Source organism: Gymnodraco acuticeps, unplaced genomic scaffold, assembly GCF_902827175.1.
Source record: "Gymnodraco acuticeps unplaced genomic scaffold, fGymAcu1.1, whole genome shotgun sequence".
In the NCBI taxonomy this organism is placed as follows: domain Eukaryota; kingdom Metazoa; phylum Chordata; class Actinopteri; order Perciformes; family Bathydraconidae; genus Gymnodraco; species Gymnodraco acuticeps.
In genome coordinates, this window is record NW_022991812.1 from 163,942 (window position 1) to 186,174 (window position 22,233).

Below are 22,233 nucleotides of genomic sequence, written 5' to 3' on the forward strand. Positions count from 1 at the left end.
ACACCCATCTGCACACTCAGATCTTCTGCTTCCCTCAGCCTCACTGCACCCCCCTTCCGTTTAACCACCATGGGGTCTAGAGCCTTCAGCCGCTCTGCACCCCGCCTCTGGAACTCCCTCCCACCTGACATCCGCAACACTGACTCTCTCCCCCATTTTCAAATCACGCCTCAAAACATATCTCTTCACACTCGCATATCCACCCTGATCATTATCCATCACACATCCTCTGTTTTTATTTATTTGATTTGTTATAAACTGCATTGTCTTGTTTATGTCTCTTATGCTGGTGTTAGGTATTGTATATCTTGTTTTTTATGTGTTTGTACGGCGACCTTGAGAGCCTTGAAAGGCGCCTATATAAAATAAATGAATTATTATTATTATTATTATTGTTGTCACGAGGGATGGGTACCGAGCCCCGGTATTAAACGGGCCCCGGGGCTGAATTATTAAAGACCGTGGTTCCGTTAAGCTCCGACGTTATCGGTCTTTTTATCGGTACTGGAGACGTAACAAATATATGTCGTAGCCTATGTATTATTGCTACACAAACATTATATTGCAGTTTTAGTTTCGCCAACTCTGTTTCTAACACACAAAAAGACTACAAAATGCGTCTATGATTATTTTTTGTATTTTCAATCTTTCCAATCCAGACGAGAGATCTCTCTCCCCCGTCTGTGTGCGAGGGGGCGGGGCAGGTTACACACACGCAGCTGATACATGCAGCAACACACACACACACACACACACACACACACACACACACACGGAGGAGATGGCGGAGAGAACGCGCTCCGAGGTGTGGTTAAACTTTACCCGTCTCGATGCTCGTTGCCAAAAGTGCAATAAGAGTTTAGCATGTGAGGGCGGGAACACGAGCAATGTGTCTAAACATTTATCAAAAGTGCTCCACATCCAGACGGAGGAATGCACCGGGTTCCACTGTCTTTCTAGCAGCTCTGTAGCCCCGTCCACGAGTAACGTTTCCACGTCAGGTGTTATGTATGCTAGCAGCAACACACGGAGTTAACTACATTATACAAGCATGGGTTAATGATTAGAGGAAACTGAGTTATTTATTTAGTTAAAGTTTCAGCTATTCTGTTTACAGTTCAGTCATCACATTATTTAATACGATTTGTTAAAACATTGTTGTTTTTTTTTATGTGAAATATTATTTATTTAAATAAAAAGCAATGTTAGTTTTGTTCACAATTTGTTTAATTAGTTTACCTTCTTTTTTTCTCCAAAAGAACCGATAAGAGTACCGTTAAAAGACCGGACCGATAAGCGGTATCGATAAAAGTAGTAGTACCGTTAAAACCTTAACGATACCCATCCCTAGTTGTCACAGCATGATTTGGATGTCACAGTCTGACTGTTTACAACTTTAGGCAAGACACATTAAGCTTAGCTGCAATCATTAAATCAAAGCATAGGAATAGATTGGCTAACGTACAGTATGTTGAGTGAATCTCCATTGACTTAAGCCAAACTTTAAATTATCTAAATACAAAAATAACTGTTCATGTTTGTTATAAGCCCTGACTTAATCCTACAGAGGTTGAAAAATGTTGTCTAATTAATGATTAAGCCACTCAAATAAAGGCGTTCTAATACTTCCTTCATCGTGGTTACCCTGCTGATTTCTACCCTGTTTTCCAATATGACTTCACCATCACTTAATACACGGAGCAACCAGTTAACTTCGCTAAAAGTACGATTGTACTGAGACTGAAATGCAGGATCCATTTGTGAGTGAATGTGAGATACATTTGCCAGCCACCTAGCGTTAGCTCTCTGAGCAGGATTTGGCTCTGAAAATGGGATGTGCTTAAACCAGTCGAGTGTAAAGTGACTAATAGCTGTTGGTTTTATAATTTCAGTCACAGTTTGGAACAATGCAAGACATCCAAGGCAAATACTTGTTTTTCATGCTCTGGTACATTTTTGGAGTTTGGGCTATTTTGGAAATAAAACATCTCAATAGACATTTCAATAACAGCTAAAAGTTGTGTTCTGTTTTATGTAAAGTTCAAAAGAGATATCCAAAAAGCCCCTTCATAAAACCATGTCAACAAAATGTATTGATAATTTTGAACCTGGCTTTATCCAATGTTTACATGTATGGGAATGTATGCAAGTTAGCTCCTTATTATAAGATAATGCCCCATTTCTCAAATTTAAAGGACACCTATCATGCTATATTTAAATTATATATTGTAGGGCCATACCTATATAAGGTATATTTATACGTATCTGTTTTCAAAATACCAAACAGATCCTGCATTTTAGCCATGCTTCATTTCGCTCTATTTGCTCTTTCCAGCCCTGTTTTTGCAGGGGGCTGATTCTGTGAGCTGCAGCTGACCACGCCCCCCTGCAGCTGACCACGCCCCCTACAGCTGACCACGCCCCTCTGCAGGAGATGGGAGCGTGCTCTGATCAAGTCAGAAGAGGGGGAGAAAAAGAGATCTCCGTCCTCCGTGTTTTATTATATTATTATAAAGAGTCGTTATTCATCTGTTTTAAAGCTCAATAAGTAACAAAGAAGACTTTTGACCGGCACTTTTCCAATTTTGTTCGGAAGATTTAAACTTTAACGGACATGTTGACCGGTGAAAGAAAACCTAACTGAAACTCTGCCGCACGGTCAGAGGCGTCGTCCCTTGGAAGAGGCGGAGAGGTGGGTGTTTGTCATCTGCTGGTGGACTAACCGGAGAGAATTACAGTGCTTGCCTCGATGGTCCCCTTGAAATATTACATTTCACCAACATTTTTATACTATTGTTATATAATCTAGTTAAAAAAGTTCTCTAGGGTTCTTTACCCTCTTTGAAAGAAGGTGACATTATGGGATGTAGAAATGCAACATGTTTCTCTTTCTGAATTATTCATTCTTCCTTCTGTAGGAGCCAAAATGCCGTTGAGCCTCAGTTTATTATTTGTATTATTATTATTATTTGTTTACATCACTTCTATTTGTATTTGTTGAACATTTCCGGCAATTGTTGCATGGTTGTGGTTTGTGTGTTTAGGATGACAGAGGGTGAGTTTGAGCTGATTATTTCTTCTTCTGTTGTTTCATTTAGTTTATTAAACATCATACATTTCTACTTCAGTATGGACTTTCTTCTTGAAAACGTGTCAAAGCCTAAAGCCAAGTTTAGCCTCTTGCCGACTCAATTTAATGGGACAAGTATCAAGAAAACAAATGACACCAGATAATAAAGTCTGACCAACATGTTAATGCTGTTTTAATTCTATTTTGAGATGTTTAAATTCTAGTATTGTTTATTTCTACTCTTTAATTTCTACTTATCTGCAATGCCTTGTTTTGTTTTTTTGCTTTTTATGCTGTGGTAATGCAAACATTTCCCAATTTGGAATCAATAAAGTACCTCTTATCTTACGACAAGGCCCATGCGAATGAGGACTTTTTACAGAGTGTTGTGTTTCTGACCCACCTTCTGGTTATACACGGTGAAGTTATCGTAGAGCTTGACGATGCACTCGGCTTTCTTCTGGAACTTGGTGTAGGACTCCTCCGTCCACCATTGCTTGAGGTTTCCGTTGCGGTCATACTGGCCCCCTAGGGACATGAACCATTGCATCACTAAGATGAAGGGATAAAGGGCAGGGGGGGCCAGTGTTAGCATGGAGACAACACAACCTAAAACTTTCCTTCACAGTCCAAAAAGCTGCCCAGCGCACCATCTGAGAAGCTGTTCATTGAAGCAGGACTAAAACCACTGGGAGGCAAAACGTTGGGTTTGTATTTGGCAGATGCATCCAGTTAAATAGCCACCTGAATTGATGGACTAAATTACTTCAAAATAGCAAAAATCATCAGGGAACTCTTGCTTTTTCTGGCCATTGACTTTGGTGGATGTCCCTGGTTCAAGCGCCATCCGAACCACTTTTCTACGCAACTACATTTGTAGAATAACTTCTGGCAATAAAGCAGGAAGTGCATCAACCTACCAGTCAGAAATACTGACATTTGTTCTAGTATTTGTTAGGTTGCGGGCAGAAATGTCCCATTGTCATTGGAGACTTCGGGCGTATCTTGACGTGCATGAAAGTTAGAGATTCTGGCAAAAAATGGTGCAAATAAATCATCAGAGAACTCTTGCTTTTTCTGGCCATTGACTTTGGCGGATGTATCCAGTTCAAGAGAGACATACAGCTAGTATTGCACTTATGTACCAATTAGTATCACTCAATGTTATTCCAGTATTTGTTAGGTGGCTGGGAGGAATTTCACACCATCCTTAAGACGTATAAAGGGAAGCTCTTTTGACCGGGAATGAAAGTTAGAGATGGTGGCAACAAATTATGTAAAATTGCATAAATCAACAAGGAACTCTTGCTTTTTCTGGCCATTGACTTTGTTGGATGTTCCCAGTTCAAGAGCCATCTGGGCTGCATATATGTCTACATTTAATAACTTTCTGATAAATAGACTAATATTGGACCGACACACCAGTCAGTATTACTCTAAGTTATTCCAGTATTTGTTAGGTGGCTGGGAGGAATTTCACACCATCCTTAAGACGTATAAAGGGAAGCTCTTTTGACCGGGAATGAAAGTTAGAGATGGTGACAACAAATGGTTTAAAATTGCATAAAACGTCAGGGAACTCTTGCTTTTTCTGGCCATTGACTTTGGCGGATGTGTCCAGTTCAAGAGACAACCGAACCACTTTTTCTACGCAACTACATTTGTAGAATAACTTTCTGATAAATAATCTGGTATTGCACTTACGTACCAGTCAGTATTACTCAAAGGTATTATTGTATTTGGTAGGTTGATGGCAGAAATGTCACATTGTCATTAAAGTCTTTAGACGTTTCTTAAAAAGCAGCTCTTTTGAGCGGGAATGAAAGTTAGAGATGGTGGCAACAAATGATGTAAAATTGCATAAATCAATAAGGAACTCTTGCTTTTTCTGGCCATTGACTTTGTTGGATGTTCCCAGTTCAAGAGCCATCTGGGCTGCTTATCTATCTACATTTAATAACTTTCTGATAAATAGACTAATTGGACCGACACACCAGTCAGTATTACTCTAAGTTATTCCAGTACTTGGTAGGTAGTGGGTGGGCAGACATTTCACATTTCCATCAAAGACGTATAAATAGAAGCTCTTTTGAGCGGGAATGAAAGTTAGAGATGGTGACAACAAATAGTTTAAAATTGGATAAATCATCAGGGAACTCTTGCTTTTTCTGACCATTGACTTTGGTGGATGTATCCCGTCTGAACTGCTAATATATCAAATCATATTTGAAGAAAGACTTCCTGACAATAAAGCTGGAAGTATTACTCAAAGTTATTCCAGTATTTGGTGGGCAGACATTGAAGTGTTCAGACGTATAGAGGGCAGCTCTTTTGACTGGAAAAGAAAGCTTGAGATTGTGGCTAGAAATGTTGAATTGAATGAATGATAATGGGAAACTTAGCTATTTCTGTAAAATGGAAATGTGCATGCAACAACAGCAGTTTAACTGAAAATGGTGAAATTGACGATGGTTGTTAGCTTTTGAGTGATTGATTATAGCTGAATGGCTTTTAGCTGAGTGGATTACAGGTGGAGAAATGTCCTTACCCCAGTCATCATATCCATGTGTGAGCTCGTGGCCAATGATCGCTCCTATTCCTCCGTAGTTCAGAGACCTGGCAAAAGGAAGGTAAATATTAAAATGTATGTATGAATTGAATGCATATACTTAACAAGACCATGAACTTCTCAAAGAAAAGTTGTATTCCTAAACTGCTGCTGTAGTTGGTCTGGTTTGAACTCTATTTTTCCATGACTAACTTTTTTAATTATAAGTTCAGAATCAGAATAAAGACTACACTAACTTATTATAGAGAGGAAAAGCACACATTGGTAATAAAATATAAAGACAAATAAGTACACAACCATGGTTTAAAGTTCAGTTGCTACAAAGGATGTTGAAGCTTCCCAGGTCTTAATTAAAGCATCAGCTTTGAAAGAGAAGAAAAAACAACAACATCTAATCTAAAGTTACCAACACACACCCAAAGTTAGCCAGTATATGTTGATTTCTATTTTAGTTTTAAGAGTAAGTTAGTTTAGTTTTGAGGGAGGATGTATGTACGTATGTAGTTCTGGGTAAAAGTGTCTAACAAGCAGTGTTGAATTGTGCCGGTCCTACCCGGTCCTTAGTACCGGTAAGAGATTTCCAGGCGGTCCGGAGGACCAGGAAGAATTGACAGCTCCACCCGTGGAATTTATACTACGAAGGGAAGATATTTTGGTTTGGATTACTGGTCTGGGGGAAGCTCGCGAGTGTGTGTATACGTGTGTGTGTGTGTTTATGTATTTTTGCATTTGTGCATATTGTGTTTGTTTCCCGGTGAAAACACTCACGAGAAACACCGGCTGTTGTTATGCCTGCAGTGACGTTAAGTTACTCCGTTCTCCGCTTGTAATTATGCCGAAGCTTCAAAGTTGTATTTATCATCTGAATTTGCCGAAACAAGTTTAATATTCTGAAAGCCAAGACTTTGTTTAATTGAAATCAGATGAAAACAAACTGTAACGGACCCTGCCGTGTTATCTATGATTACTATACTCTTTCATAATGTCAGCCGGAGGGAGGGGGGGCGGCGCTGCGGAAGAGCAGATTGCGAGGGAGAGGTGCCTGTCTTCGTCCCTTTACAAGCTTCAAAAATGTATTTATCGCGTGATTTTGGAAATAAAAGTTTCATATTCTGAAAGCCAAGACTTTGTTTGTTTAAAATCAAACAAAACACCCTAACCCCGAAAAAATAGTTTTTTACGTAAATCCACGTTTATTTTGAAATGAGCCGTTGCGACTTCCGACTGATGTCGATAGAGCGGGTCACATATTGTCAAGTGTTTCTAATTTCTACCCCATAAAGGCATTAAAAATGTGAAGTTTGTGTTCAGGGATGCATGAAGCTGGGGGCGGGAGGAGAACAATATGAACCAATGAAGGTCGGGGTAGCATTATAGTACCTGCAAGAAATTCAAACCACTTTCACCCCTGCTAACAAGTGACATGTAATGTAAAGTACGCTACTTGAGAAATAAGTAGTGAGTTATTCACTAAATTAGGCTTCTAACTGGGACACGATCAAAGAGATTCTGATTAGGAGTGGTTTCGAACAAGCCAAGTAAAAAAAAAAAACAGTTTCTGGGTTAGCGTGAAGAGCTTAGCTTACAGAATCAAGCTAACTTATTAAATCTAGAGAAGGAAAGCACACATTAAATCAAGAAAAACAAGCAAACATCCATGGTTGAAAGTTGAGTTGTTACAAGAATGTTGAAGCTTCCCAGGTCTTAATTAAAGCATGACATCAGCTTTTAAAGCAAGAGGAAAAAAGCAATATCTAATCTAAAGTTACCGGCACACACCCAAAGTTAGCCAGTAGCTGATCTAAGCCAAATTAGGCTCCTAACTGAGATGCGATCAAAGAGAGTCTGATTAGGAGTGGTTTCGAACAAGCCAAGTAGGTTCTGGGTTAGGGTTAAGAGCCTAGTTTACAAACTCAAAGACGTTTTTATTGGAAGTTCAGAATCATAATGAAGATTAAGCTTACTTATTAGATATAGAGAAGAAAAGCACACATTAGTAATAGAATAACAAATAAAGACAAATAAATAAGTTCCGTTGCTATAAAGGATGTTGAAGCTTCCCAGGTCTTAAAGGTGACCTATCATGCAAAATGCACTTTAGTACGTCTTTTGTACATGAATATGTGTCCCCGGTGTTCCAGGGAACTCACCAAGTGTCAGAAAACACAGCCCTCTCTCTTTTCCTCTATACCCAAATCTCTTAAAAAGGGGCTGCAACGGATCTGATACAGACTGATCCAGATTTGAACACTTCTATGACGTCACAGAAGTGGCGCTACGGCTATTGGGCCAACTCCACCAATCAGGAGGAGACAGCCACGGACATTGCCGTTCGAAAGCGCTGGAGACGCTGTAGTACATATGCCAGGCCTGTAGGTGGTGCTGTTCTCACAGAATCAGCCCGTGCAAAGACAGTGTTAAATTGAGCGAAATGAGGAATGGCTAAAATGCATGATCTGTTTGGTATTTTGAAAAATAAAAAGTATAAATATGCCTTATATAGGTAAGGTCCTACACTATATTATTCAAATATAGCATGATAGGTCCACTTTAAGTAAAGCATGAGATCAGCTTTTAAAGCAAAAGGAAAAAAGCAATATCTAATCTAAAGTTACCAACAGGCCCAAAGTTAGCCAGTAGCTGATCCACTGACTTTAGGACAAAGCAATAGCTTCTGACTGATTCCCAGTGTCTCATTACGAACAGCTCTGGGCTTTCTCTGCTGCTTTGGTCCCGATGTCCTCATTGCTGATTCTGCTCAGCCGAGCGTGATAGAGTGCGACTTTCACTCGCGATCTCATTTTGTTCCCACGTGGCTCGGATTTGTATTGAATAAGAAGGAGATCAATGCTACATTTTGTTCTGTTCACACTGATTAGAAAACGTCGGTTTTTCATGTGAGGGAAAATCAGCACTGGGACCTTTTCAAGTTGTTGAAACTAAATAAGAGGTGGGAGAAGATCTGGTACTTGAGTAAAAGTAGAAGTACTCAGATCTTGTACTTGAGTAAAAGTAGAAGTACTCAGATCTTGTTCTTGAGTAAAAGTAGAAGTACTCAGATCTTGTACTTGAGTAAAAGTAGACGTACTCAGATCTTGTTCTTGAGTAAAAGTAGAAGTACTCAGATCTTGTACTTGAGTCAAAGTAGAAGTACTCAGATCTTGTACTTGAGTCAAAGTAGAAGTACTCAGATCTTGTTCTTGAGTAAAAGTAGAAGTACTCAGATCTTGTTCTTGAGTAAAAGTAGAAGTACTCAGATCTTGTTCTTGAGTAAAAGTAGAAGTACTCAGATCTTGTTCTTGAGTAAAAGTAGAAGTACTCAGATCTTGTACTTGAGTCAAAGTAGAAGTACTCAGATCTTGTTCTTGAGTAAAAGTAGAAGTACTCAGATCTTGTACTTGAGTCAAAGTAGAAGTACTCAGATCTTGTACTTGAGTAAAAGTAGAAGTACTCAGATCTTGTTCTTGAGTAAAAGTAGAAGTACTCAGATCTTGTGCTTGAGTAAAAGTAGAAGTACTCAGATCTTGTTCTTGAGTAAAAGTAGAAGTACTCAGATCTTGTACTTGAGTCAAAGTAGAAGTACTCAGATCTTGTACTTGAGTAAAAGTAGAAGTACTCAGATCTTGTTCTTGAGTAAAAGTAGAAGTACTCAGATCTTGTTCTTGAGTAAAAGTAGACGTACTCAGATCTTGTACTTGAGTAAAAGTAGAAGTACTCAGGTCTTGTACTTGAGTAAAAGTAGAAGTACTCAGATCTTGTACTTGAGTAAAAGTAGAAGTACCAGAGTGTAGGAATACTCTGTTACAGTAAAAGTCCTGCATTCAAAATGTTCCTCAAGTGAAAGTAGAAAAGTATTCTCATCAAAATATAGTGAAAGTAGCGACAGTAAAAGTAGTCATTGTGCAGATTGGTCCATTTCAGAATAATATATATGATATGTTTTATAATGATTGATCATGAAAGTGTTCTCAAAGCTGGTAAAGGTGCAGCTAGTCTGAATGACTTTGTATACTGCAGGGTAGCTGGTGGATTTACTCCAGGTGGAACTAAAGTCTGAACCTGTCTCTGCGGTCCTGCCTTGGGTCTCGTCATGCTGCTTCCCTGATGGCTTCCTCAGGATTGTAGCTGACATCCTCGTGGATTCATCTTCTTATTACAGACACATGCATTTCCTAACATTCGGTCTATATGCTGTAAAATGTATTATCTCTTTGATTTACACACGGCATCTATTGCACGTCTGTCCGTCCTGGGAGAGGGATCCCTCCTCTGTTGTTCTCCCTGAGGTTTCTCCCATGCTCCCTTTAAACTGTGGGTTTTCCTTGTACGATGTGAGGGTCTAAGGACAGAGGGTCTAAGGACAGAGGGTCTAAGGACAGAGGGTGTCGTTTTTTCTCATACTGATATTCTGAACAATCTGTGCTGTTGTATTTGCTGTAAAGTGTCTCTTCTGTAGGCTATTTTTATCATATGTACAGCACTTTGGCTCTACCAAAAATCGTTTATAAATGTGCTATATAAATAAAACTTGATTTGATTTGATTTAACACTTGATTATATTTCACATCATTCATCCACATCTGCACAGTAACTAAAGGTAGTACATACATGTACAGTAGTGGAGGAAAAGTACACCATGTACCTCTGAACTGTAGAGGAGTAGATGTTCACAGTAGCATAGCATGGCAGTAAAGTACCTACAAATTCTACTTAAGTGCAGTACTTGAGCATATGTACTTAGATACCTCCCTCCTCTGAGCATAATGCAACCCGACCTTGTGTAAAACAGCCGCTCCACCTCTCCTTGACCCCAGGTGGAGGAAGAGTGCTGTGTTTGTGCTTCATGCAGATATGGAGAGCGATGAGAGGCCAGACTCACATGGCCCCATCTGAAAATGACTTTCTGACAGCTAGTCGATACGCTGCTACTCCCCCGCTAAAACTAACGGCTGATTGAAGCTTCATTATACTCTACATCGTGGTGGAGGTGTGTGTGTGTGTGTGTGTGTGTGTGTGTGTGTGTGTGGCAGTGAGAGTTTATGGGAGGTTAGGGCTACTGCAGTAATAACTTCAAGGGGACAGGTACGCACACACACACTCACACACACACTCACACTTTGCTACCTCATTAATTAATTAATATCAGCAGGTAGTGGAAGTAGTGGTGATCACCTCTAATGAAGACACAGAAGTGTTAGCTAATGTTGGGTACACAATGTGCTAATTAACAAATGTTTGTGTTTGTAAGGAGGGGGAGGGGCAAAGGTATACATTAGGGCTGAGGGCTCAATCAGAAAAAATGACCAAAATAAGATGCTAAATTACCACAAAAATGAACACAGAGACTCAAAATGATTACAGACACAGAAAAACAACCAACAAGGGACAAAAATGACAACCTACAGACTCAACATGACCACAACAAGGCATAACACACACACACACACACACACACACACACACACACACACACACACACACACACACACAACACACACACACACACACACACACACACACACACACACACACACACACACACACCACACACACACACACACACACACACACACACACACACACACACCCACACACACACACACCACACACACACACCACACACACACACACACACACCACACACACACACACAACACACACACACACACACACACACACACACACACCACACACACACACACACACACACACAACACACACACACACACACACACACACACATCACACACACACACACACACACACACACACACACACACACACACACACACACACACACACACACACACAATATGAACTACTTCAATATCCATAACGCTATCTAGATATTTAATTCGGCATAATCAGATTGAAATACCATGCAGTATACATTATTTTGGTGCAGAGTTGTTTCGGACTACAGATCTTATTCTGCAGGATGTTTAGGAATCAAAATCTGAAACCTTTTTACTCTGTTTTTCAATTTAAAAGAGAGAAATGCTGAACCTTCTTTCCCTCAAATATTGTGAAACATGAATTGATATTTCAGCGACTGGTGAGTCCTGTGTGAATGCAGCAGGTGCCGCTTGTTGGACTGTGTTGTAGGAACTGGTTAGCTCCTCAGTGAATAGCTTCGGGAAACAGTTGTTTACCTCCAAATTCATCGCAGAGCCGTGCTCTGTTTTAAAACATCTTGAAGACCTTATGCTCGGCTGCTTTCTGTTAGGGCTGCTCAATTAATCGTATTTTAATCGCAATTACGATTATGGCTTGCAACGATTACGAAAACAACGTAATCGAAATAAAACGATTATTTTTTTCAAATGATATATTTTTAAATTGGTTTTTCAGTTGAGTTATTCTTAAAGTTCAGGGTAATCAACTGTTAAAAACATACTGTTCAAACAAGAATTCTCTATTAAATTGATGTTTTCAAAGTAAATGGATAATCGTTTTTAATAATCGTGATATACAATTATTGACCCAAATAATCGAGATTATGATTTTTGCCATAATTGAGCAGCCCTACTTTCTGTCGATTTTAATATAGTTGTTCTGCTATGGTAAATGTTCTTTAATGGCATATTGATGGAAACATTTATAATTCAGAAGTAAGGGAGTTTCTGATGGGGCAAAAACAAAACACCACCTTATTGGAGATGTGAAACCAACTGAGGAGACATGTCCCGCTCTTTTAATAATTTTTTAATCACAAACAGAACATTTTGTACTGTTAGTAAGCGGTGAAATACCCCACAATATGAAAGCTTCTTCCTCAATGAACAAGAGATCATTTGTGTTCTGGTACGACTAATTCAAAGTTATGAATATCTTTGTCCAATAATGCGGTGACTCTGATTCATGACTCCATCTCATCTCAGAGAGTTTACGGAGATAAATAGACAATAAGAGTCCGAGCGGGAGGCGATCTCCTTTCACGCTCCATCAAATTACTCCATGGACTCAGATTTAGGGAGGCGACCTCTCAATGACACCTGCTCCATTAGCAGCACCTTGCTCAGTAATTGAGCTCTGGGTGGGTTGTTAAATGGCTTTAATCAGGTTTTGTTGGGACCTGAAGAAGCAGACGATTTGTCGGGAATAACGTGGGCTTTAATGAGATGTGTTGATGTGGTGGTGGTGAGGTTCTTTCCTCGCAGTGTACAGAGATGGCAGAAGTACACACATCCTTTACTCAAGTAGAAGTACAGATACTCGTGTTTAAAAAGACTGGTAAAAGTAGAAGTACTGACTAAACTTCTTTACTCAAGTGAAAGTAAAGAGGCTTTGAAATGTACTTCAGTAAAAAGTACCCATAACTAGCAGCTGTTTTAAAGAGTACCTGACCTCCCTTTATATTAATAGAACAATAATGTCATTGTTAGCTAATGAATGTTTCCATGCTGAACAACGGCAACATGACAACGTTTCCATTGGTCCCTCTTCTTTAGAGAAGACCAGGAAATGATGGATACACGGATCGTGTTCAAATCAATAGACACGCAATGACTCTAAAGAATAATGATCACGCATCAAACACACATTCAGACTAAAGGAACCAGCTGTTTGGAAAATGAGAGAAGTAGAAAGTACAGGTATTTGTGTTCAACATGTAAGAAGTAGAAAGTACAGGTATTTGAGTTCAACATGAAAGAAGTAGAAAGTACAGGTATTTGAGTTCAACATGTAAGAAGTAGAAAGTACAGGTATTTGAGTTCAACATGTAAGAAGTAGAAAGTACAGGTATTTGAGTTCAACATGTAAGAAGTAGAAAGTACAGGTATTTGGGTTCAACATGTAAGAAGTAGAAAGTACAAGTATTTGAGTTCAACATGTAAGAAGTAGAAAGTACAGGTATTTGAGTTCAACATGTAAGAAGTAGAAAGTACAGGTATTTGAGTTCAACATGTAAGAAGTAGAAAGTACAGGTATTTGTGTTCAACATGTAAGAAGTAGAAAGTACAGGTATTTGAGTTCAACATGTGAGAAGTAGAAAGTACAGGTATTTGAGTTCAACATGTAAGAAGTAGAAAGTACAGGTATTTGAGTTCAACATGTAAGAAGTAGAAAGTACAGGTATTTGTGTTCAACATGTAAGAAGTAGAAAGTACAGGTATTTGAGTTCAACATGTAAGAAGTAGAAAGTACAGGTATTTGAGTTCAACATGTAAGAAGTAGAAAGTACAGGTATTTGTGTTCAACATGTAAGAAGTAGAAAGTACAGGTATTTGTGTTCAACATGTAAGAAGTCAAAGTAAAAAGTCATCAGAAAAACAAGTAGTGGAGTAAAGATACCAGAACAATGTACTTAGGTACAGTAACAAAGTATTTGTACTCCACTACTTCCCACCTCTGAATATGGATACTCACTGTGGGAACTCTGGGTTGTAGAGAGTGGGCTGAAGGATGCCGGCAGGGAACACTGGAAAAGAGATTCAGAAAAACACCATGAGGGAAGAGGAAATGCCTAGACAGGACTTTGAATATCACACACTGGTTTTGAAGTGGGAAAAGTTGTTTTGTATAAATATCAAAGTTCCTCTCGGGAAAGGAAAGTTTGAAAGGAAGTGTAAAACACCCAGAAATACATATCTTTCTGCACACAGTGTGACAAATATACAAATCAGTCTCAATGGAAACACAAAGTGAGAAAACAGAAATACAAAAACACTTGTAATTATTTAAATTAATACAACGACACAAACTGACTACAAAAAAGGACAACAAAGACCAAATATTACCAACATGTTATGCTGCTGCAACACAAACATGTTCCCAAATTGTGATAAATCAAGTAACACCTTATCTTATCTAAATAAGTAAAGACAAGTTAAACAAAACGGACAATATAGATGTTGAATGACTAAAAGGAGAGTTAGGATGAATTATCATGAAGATTATGTTGTTGTGTTAGTTTTGGTTTACATAATTTTAAAGTAGAAGTACTCAGATCTTGTACTTGAGTAAAAGTAGAAGTACTCAGTTCTTGTACTTTAGTAGAAGTACTCAGATCTTGTACTTGAGTAAAAGTAGAAGTACTCAGATCTTGTTCTTGAGTGAAAGTAGAAGTACTCAGATCTTGTACTTTAGTAGAAGTAGAAGTACTCAGATATTGTACTTTAGTAGAAGTACTCAGATATTGTACTCAGATCTTGTACTTGAGTAAAAGTAGAAGTACTCAGATCTTGTACTTTAGTAGAAGTACTCAGATCTTGTACTTGAGTAAAAGTAGAAGTACTCAGATCTTGTTCTTTAGTAAAAGTAGAAGTACTCAGATCTTGTACTTGAGTAAAGTAGAAGTACTCAGATCTTGTTCTTGAGTAAAAGTAGAAGTACTCAGATCTTGTAGTAAAAGTAGAAGTACTCAGATCTTGTACTCAGATCTTGTACTTTAGTAGAAGTAGAAGTACTCAGATCTTGTACTTGAGTAAAAGTAGAAGTACTCCGATCTTGTTCTTGAGTAAAAGTAGAAGTACTCAGATCTTGAGTAAAAGTACTCAGATATTGTACTTGAGTAAAAGTAGAAGTACTCAGGTCTTGTACTTGAGTAAAAGTAGAAGTACTCAGATCTTGAGTAAAAGTACTCAGATCTTGTACTTGAGTAAAAGTAGAAGTACTCAGATCTTGTTCTTGAGTAAAAGTAGAAGTACTCAGATCTTGTAGTAAAAGTATAAGTACTCAGATCTTGTACTTTAGTAGAAGTACTCAGATCTTGTACTCAGATCTTGTACTTTAGTAGAAGTACTCAGATCTTGTACTTGAGTAAAAGTAGAAGTACTCCGATCTTGTTCTTGAGTAAAAGTAGAAGTACTCAGATCTTGAGTAAAAGTACTCAGATATTGTACTTGAGTAAAAGTAGAAGTACTCAGGTCTTGTACTTGAGTAAAAGTATAAGTACTCCGATCTTGTTCTTGAGTAAAAGTGGAAGTACTCAGATCTTGAGTAAAAGTACTCAGATATTGTACTTGAGTAAAAGTAGAAGTACTCAGGTCTTGTACTTGAGTAAAAGTAGAAGTACTCAGATCTTGAGTAAAAGTACTCAGATCTTGTACTTGAGTAAAAGTAGAAGTACTCAGATCTTGTTCTTGAGTAAAAGTAGAAGTACTCAGATCTTGTAGTAAAAGTATAAGTACTCAGATCTTGTACTTTAGTAGAAGTACTCAGATCTTGTACTCAGATCTTGTACTTTAGTAGAAGTACTCAGATCTTGTACTTGAGTAAAAGTAGAAGTACTCCGATCTTGTTCTTGAGTAAAAGTAGAAGTACTCAGATCTTGAGTAAAAGTACTCAGATATTGTACTTGAGTAAAAGTAGAAGTACTCAGGTCTTGTACTTGAGTAAAAGTGGAAGTACTCAGATCTTGAGTAAAAGTACTCAGATCTTGTACTTGAGTAAAAGTAGAAGTACTCAGATCTAGTACTTGAGTAAAAGTAGAAGTACTCAGATCTTGTACTTCAGTAAAAGTAGAAGTACACAGATCTTGTACCTGAGTCAAAGTAGAAGTACTCAGATCTTGTACTTGAGTAAAAGTAGAAGTACTCAGGTCTTGTACTTGAGTAAAAGTGGAAGTACTCAGATCTTGAGTAAAAGTACTCAGATCTTGTACTTGAGTAAAAGTAGAAGTACTCAGATCTAGTACTTGAGTAAAAGTAGAAGTACTCAGATCTTGTACTTGAGTAAAAGTAGAAGTACTCAGATCTTGTACTTGAGTAAAAGTAGAAGTACTCAGATCTTGCACTTGAGTTAAAGTAGAAGTACTCAGATCTTGTACTTGAGTAAAAGTAGAAGTACTCAGATCTTGTACTTGAGTAAAAGTAGAAGTACCAGAGTGTAGGAATACTCTGTTACAGTAAAAGTCCTGCATTCAAAATGTTCCTCAAGTGAAAGTAGAAAAGTATTCTCATCTAAATATAGTGAAAGTAGTTACAGTAAAAGTAGTCGTTGTGCAGATTGGTCCATTTCAGAATAATATATATGATATGTTTTATAATGATTGATCATGAAAGTGTTCTCAAAGCTGGTGAAGGTGCAGCTAGTTTGAATGACTTTGTGTACTGCAGGGTAGCTGGTGGATTTACTCCAAGTGGAACTAAAGTCTGATTTAACACTTGATTAGATTTCACATCATTCATCCACATCTGTGTAAAGTCTAAAGGTATTAAATACATGTAGAGGAGTAGAAGTACACCATGTACCTCTGAACTGTAGTGGAGTAGAAGTACAGTACAGGTTAATTTGAGTTTGAGAAAATAAATACGCAGCTCAGGACTGAAGTGAGATAACAAAGTGTGTGGGTGGTAATAAAAACGTCCGAAGGCTCTGTGATGACTGTGTTTCTCTGACTCCCCTCGTCCTCTAGCATCCGCCAGCATTGATTTCTCTGCGAGAGGTTTAATCCAGCCGGCAGACAGCAGGCCAGATTTGTTAAAAGGCGGGACAGTGTTACTGCTTGTTTTTCCTCCAGGGGGGTATTAAGTATGTGAGGTGGAGATTGAAGTAGAAAGTGAGTGATGAGAAGGAATATGATATGAGGAGGTGGACGCTTTTTTCTCCTTTTCGACTAAGCGTGGCTGACATGACTTGTTGAAAGACAGACGGGAAAACATGGTGTAATTACGTGTAACGAATGGCCAACAGGGGGAAGGATTGGGACCTTCTTTTAGTCTTTATTATTTATCTACCTTTATATTGTCTTCAAGCATTTTATCTTATTTTATCAATCCAACATGCTTCAATAGAAATGTTTATTTTTACGTTGGTCTTTTTTATTTCTTAATCGTTTAACCTTTATTAGAATAATCGGCACTATCTATGGATGGATAGATGGATATATAGATAGATAGATAGAGAGAGAGAGATAGATGGATAGATAGATGGATAGATAGATGGATAGATATATAGATAGATAGAGAGAGAGATAGATGGATAGATAGATAGATGGATAGAGAGAGATAGATGGATAGATAGATAGATGGATAGATAATAGATGGATAGATCGCTAGCTGGCAATAATAGATACGCTAGTAGCTAGCTGGCTCAGCTAGCTCGATCTAGGCTCTCGCTAGTAGCTCGCTCCCCTGGCTAGATGGCTCCCCCATGGCTCGCTTCTCGCTGGCTCGCTAGCTCGCTCGATCGCTCGATCGCTCGCTGGCTCGCTCTCTCGCTGGCTCGCTCGCTCGCTGGCTCGCTCGCTCGCTCTCATCGCTGGCTTCCGCTCGCGCGCTCGCTCCGCCTCGCTCGCGCTCGCGCTGTGGCTCGCTCTCTCGCTGGCTCGCTCGCTGGCTCGCTGGCTCGATGGTCGCTCGCTCGCTGGCTCGCTCGCTGGTCTCGCTTCGCTGGCTCGCTCGCTTGGCTCGCTCGCCTGGCTCGCTCGATCGCTGGATCGCTCGCTGGCTAGTTCGCTGGCCTGGCTCGCTAGCTCGCTCGCTCGCTCGCTCGCTGCTCGCTCGCTGGCTGCGCTCGTGGCTGGCTCCTCGCTCGACTCGCTCGCTCCTCGCTGTCTGGCTCGCTCGCTGGCTCGCTCGCTGGCTCGCTCGCTGGCTCGCTCGCTGGCTCGCTCGCTGGCTCGCTCTCTCGCTGGCTCGTTCGCTGGCTGGCTCGCTCGCTCGCTCGCTCGCTCGCTCGCTCGCTCGCTCGCTCGCTCGCTCGCTCGCTCGCTCGCTCGCGCGCTCGCTCGCTCGCTGGCTCGCTCGCTGGCTCGCTCGCTCGCTCGCTGGCTCGCTCGCGCGCTCGCTCGCTGGCTCTCTCGCTCTCGCTCGATCGCGCGCTGGCTCGCTCTCTCGCTCGCTGGCTCGCTCGCTCGCTCGCTCGCTGGCTCGCTCGCTGGCTCGCTCGCTCGCTCGCTCGCTCGCTCGCTGGCTCGCTCGCTCGCTGGCTCGCTCGCTCTCGCTCGCTCGCGCGCTGGCTCGCTCGCTGGCTCGCTCGCTCGCTCGCTCGCTACGCTCGCTCGCTCGTCTTCTCTTTTTCTTTGTCTTTCTGTTGTACCTGTCTGTCCCCTTTGCTTTCTGGGGTTTTACCCTTTGCTCTTGTTGCCATCGCTTCCGTTTTCTTGTGTCTTCTCCGTCCGCGCGACACCCTTATTTCTTTTCTTTGTCTTCTCATACCTTTCCCTCCTTGTTGTCTCTTCCCTGCTCCCATGTTATATTTTGCTGCACGTCACATTCTTAACAAGGGGAGTTTCTTGTTGTGTAATTATAACGTGTCATGTTGTAAAGCACTTTGAGCTGCAGGTGCTATATAATTATTATTATGTGTGTGCGTTGAAACAGATGATAGAGAAAACCCAGATATCAGTATGCGCGAGGAAGAGTCACGCACTCACCCATTTGATTCTTGTTAGGGAGGTAGTAGGCATTAAGGGCCTGCGGGGGGAGAAGCCACCTGAGGACAATAGTCACAAACAAACAGGGTTAGATGGGAACACACACACACACACACGGGAACACACACACACACACACACACACACACACACACACACACACACACACACACACACACACACACACACACACACACACACACACACACACACACACACACACACACACACACACACACACACACACACACACACACACACACCACACACACACACACACACACAACACACACACACACACACACACACACACACACACCACACACACACACACACACACACACACACAACACACACACACACACACACACACACACACACACACACACACACACACACACACACACACACACACACACACGAAATCTTGCCAAGTATATTTGTCTGATATCTAGTCAGAATATTTCTTTACTCCTGATATAAGACATAATAACTTCAGAAGTCACACTGCAGTGAGATATCGGGTCTTGTTTTTAGACAATGCATCATCTTGTTAAGTCTTATTTCGAGTTGTATCTCAGATGAAACACATATTTGTTTACATATTAGAAAATCACCAACTAACATCAGAACACAGAACACTTTTGGCTTATACTGTAACACAACATTTCCTGATTCTGGGAAAATATAGTTCAACATTAGTTTTCCAGCTAAATACAAGATCTGATTTATCTAAATCACCCATCTCAATCAAGAACATCTTACCAAGCACATTTTCACTTGCCGATTTTTGGATTATTTCAAGTGAAAACAGCTTGTTTTCATTATTGTTTAACTTGTTTTTGGAGCAGCATATACTCAAATCACCAAACCACCTACTCGAAACACACCCTGATCCTGAGCAGAATCCCAAACACTTCCACCTATCTCTTCCTATAAACCCCCTGGTGTGAGATATTCAGTGTGTGTGTGTGTGTGTGTGTGTGTGTGTGTGTGTGTGTGTGTGTGTGTGTGTGGTCCCACGGCTGAAGCTCCTCCCTAAAACCACGGACAGTTCCTTCATGGTAATCCACTTGAAGCCAGATCGATTGGCACAAAATCCCCCAAATGACAAACTCTTAAAGTGTGAGATGCCCTTGTTCTTGGAGTGAAAGATTGATGGCTCTGCACTGACTGTAGAGAGGTGGAGGGGGACAAAGCATAGAAATAGGAATAGTGTAGAATGGGCATACTGTACCTATTCTAATAAACACAGCAGGATGTTATAAGCAGGCGCAGTCTTTGTACCGTTGTAATATGCATCCGGAGTATAATGTTATGAAGCTACGAGAGCTAAAGATGAAGTCAGAATCAGCTGTCCAAGTAAGTGTGAACCATACAAGGAATTTGTCTCCAGTAGTTAGTATAATAAAAAACACACACAGCTTTAATGCTACCAGCTACGCTCGACAGCTATTGAATTCCACCATACTGTAATGTACTCAGACAATGAGTTTTAAAGTATAGGTGAATTTAGCTAGCTATAAAGCTGACAGCTGGCTAGTTAGCATATATTTACAGTGCTTTAATACTATGCTACAGGGCTGCCAACAATTAAGTTCAGCTTGGAGTGAGTTTTTTTTTTGGTGAACTGAAAAAAGAAACGTTCATGTGTACAGTGTTACAAATGTATTGAACATGTACAAACTTACCTTACGAACTTGAGTCCCTTGCCTCACTGAGCTGTATCTCTCTCAGTCTGACAGGACAGAGCTCTCCCTCTCCCTGTTTTAGAAACAGCTTCTAATATCTGTTAGCGCAGCTAGCTAACCAGATGCTAACAACAACAATGCAAATAGTGAGTTTGGTAGAAATATGCTGTATAATAGTAAAGTTATTGAAGATGATGCCATAGTTATTGAAGATTTTACATTATAAATATTCCCCCAAATTATTCAAAAGCATATTCTTCCAAACTCCTTGCTGTAGTAGGACACACAGGAGACTATTGATGTGTGTAGTGAGTTTGGTAGTAATAAGCTGTATAATAGTGATTGAATATTATTGTATTCTCTTTTTTCGGAGTTGCACTTTGCAGACGGTCCCTGAGCACTCGTTTTTTCTCCGGCTGCGGATAGAGACCAATGTAGGCTAATGTGTCCAGCTCGGAGGACGGCGCGGCTTTTTTTGATCAAAATGTGATTGTAGTTCGTTGTCAACCTTACCACGGTACTTAGGAGACGTCATTTGTGTCTGAATAACGTTTTGTTCATGAGTTATTGATCCGTGAAATCTCCCAATATCGTTCCAACTTTACTGAACGAAGCCAGAAGACCGTCTCATTTCGTAGACCGCTCGGTTTGCTGTTCCTTCACTTTATTTTTATATTTATATACATTTATTTTGGACGAAAACTTAGCGTGAGGAAAGGCAAGTGTGGCGTGAGTGCGTGAGATATGGGTTAATTGCGTGACTCTCACGCTCAATGCGTGAGTGTTGGCAGCCCTGCTATGCTAGATAATTAGCTAATACCACCATGCTTCAATGCGTACAGACAACGAACCTTTAAGCATTGTATAATTATTTAGCTGACATCGGGCTAGTTACTTAGTCAGACATTAGTTTTAAAGTATGATGGAGTTATAGCTATCTATAGCAGAAGCTGGATGGATATCTAGCTGATTCACCATACAATAGGGCTATAGTAGTTGCTGAAATTAACAAAACAAAGAGTGGTGGCTAGCAGAAGCACTTGGTCTTGAAGGAGAAGCTACGCAGCTAGCCATCTAGAGCTGTGTATACACTTTGCAGCCCAACAGATGTGTGTTTCTACCACGAAAACACCCTTTCTTGTTGTCAAATGACCACAGAAAACAGTTCCATTCTACTCTGAATCCATTTCTACGAGCCAAACACCGGGAGGAGGAGAAGTGTTTCTGTATTTTAAATTCACTACACAAGATAGTGTGAGTGATGAAAGGTTGACTTTTTGTTGATAAAGGGGGGGAAATGTGATTTAAGTCTTCGGGGCGTTTAGTGTGGGCTAATGATACAGTAGTGTTGGGCACCTTTGAATACTAATGCGACTCTAATGTGTCACAGCAGAGAGGCACTCCATCCAGGAGTACAGGGCTGTGTTTTAGAAAAATCAACCGCATGTCCCACAGCACTATCCTGCTGCCTGGCTGCTGCAGATAAGTAAATCAAATGGATTTTCTCCAGCTGTGTGCGTCGATTTAGTATCTGTTGGTTTGATTTAAAGGCGCATCAACAAATATGTCAAACTAAAAAGGGA

At 40.2% G+C, this 22,233-nt stretch overlaps 1 protein-coding gene across 1 annotated transcript in view; it reads right to left on the minus strand.

Annotated features, from left to right (window-relative positions):
- The window catches only part of LOC117535266 (endothelin-converting enzyme-like 1), a gene marked incomplete in the record, with an annotated part of 79,603 nt that overhangs the window by 13,185 nt on the left and 44,185 nt on the right, over window positions 1–22,233 (minus strand). The window contains 4 exon segments of the mRNA XM_034199665.1: window positions 3,474–3,598; window positions 5,619–5,686; window positions 14,010–14,061; window positions 18,961–19,019. Of these exon segments, the coding sequence (XP_034055556.1) occupies window positions 3,474–3,598; window positions 5,619–5,686; window positions 14,010–14,061; window positions 18,961–19,019 (304 nt within the window).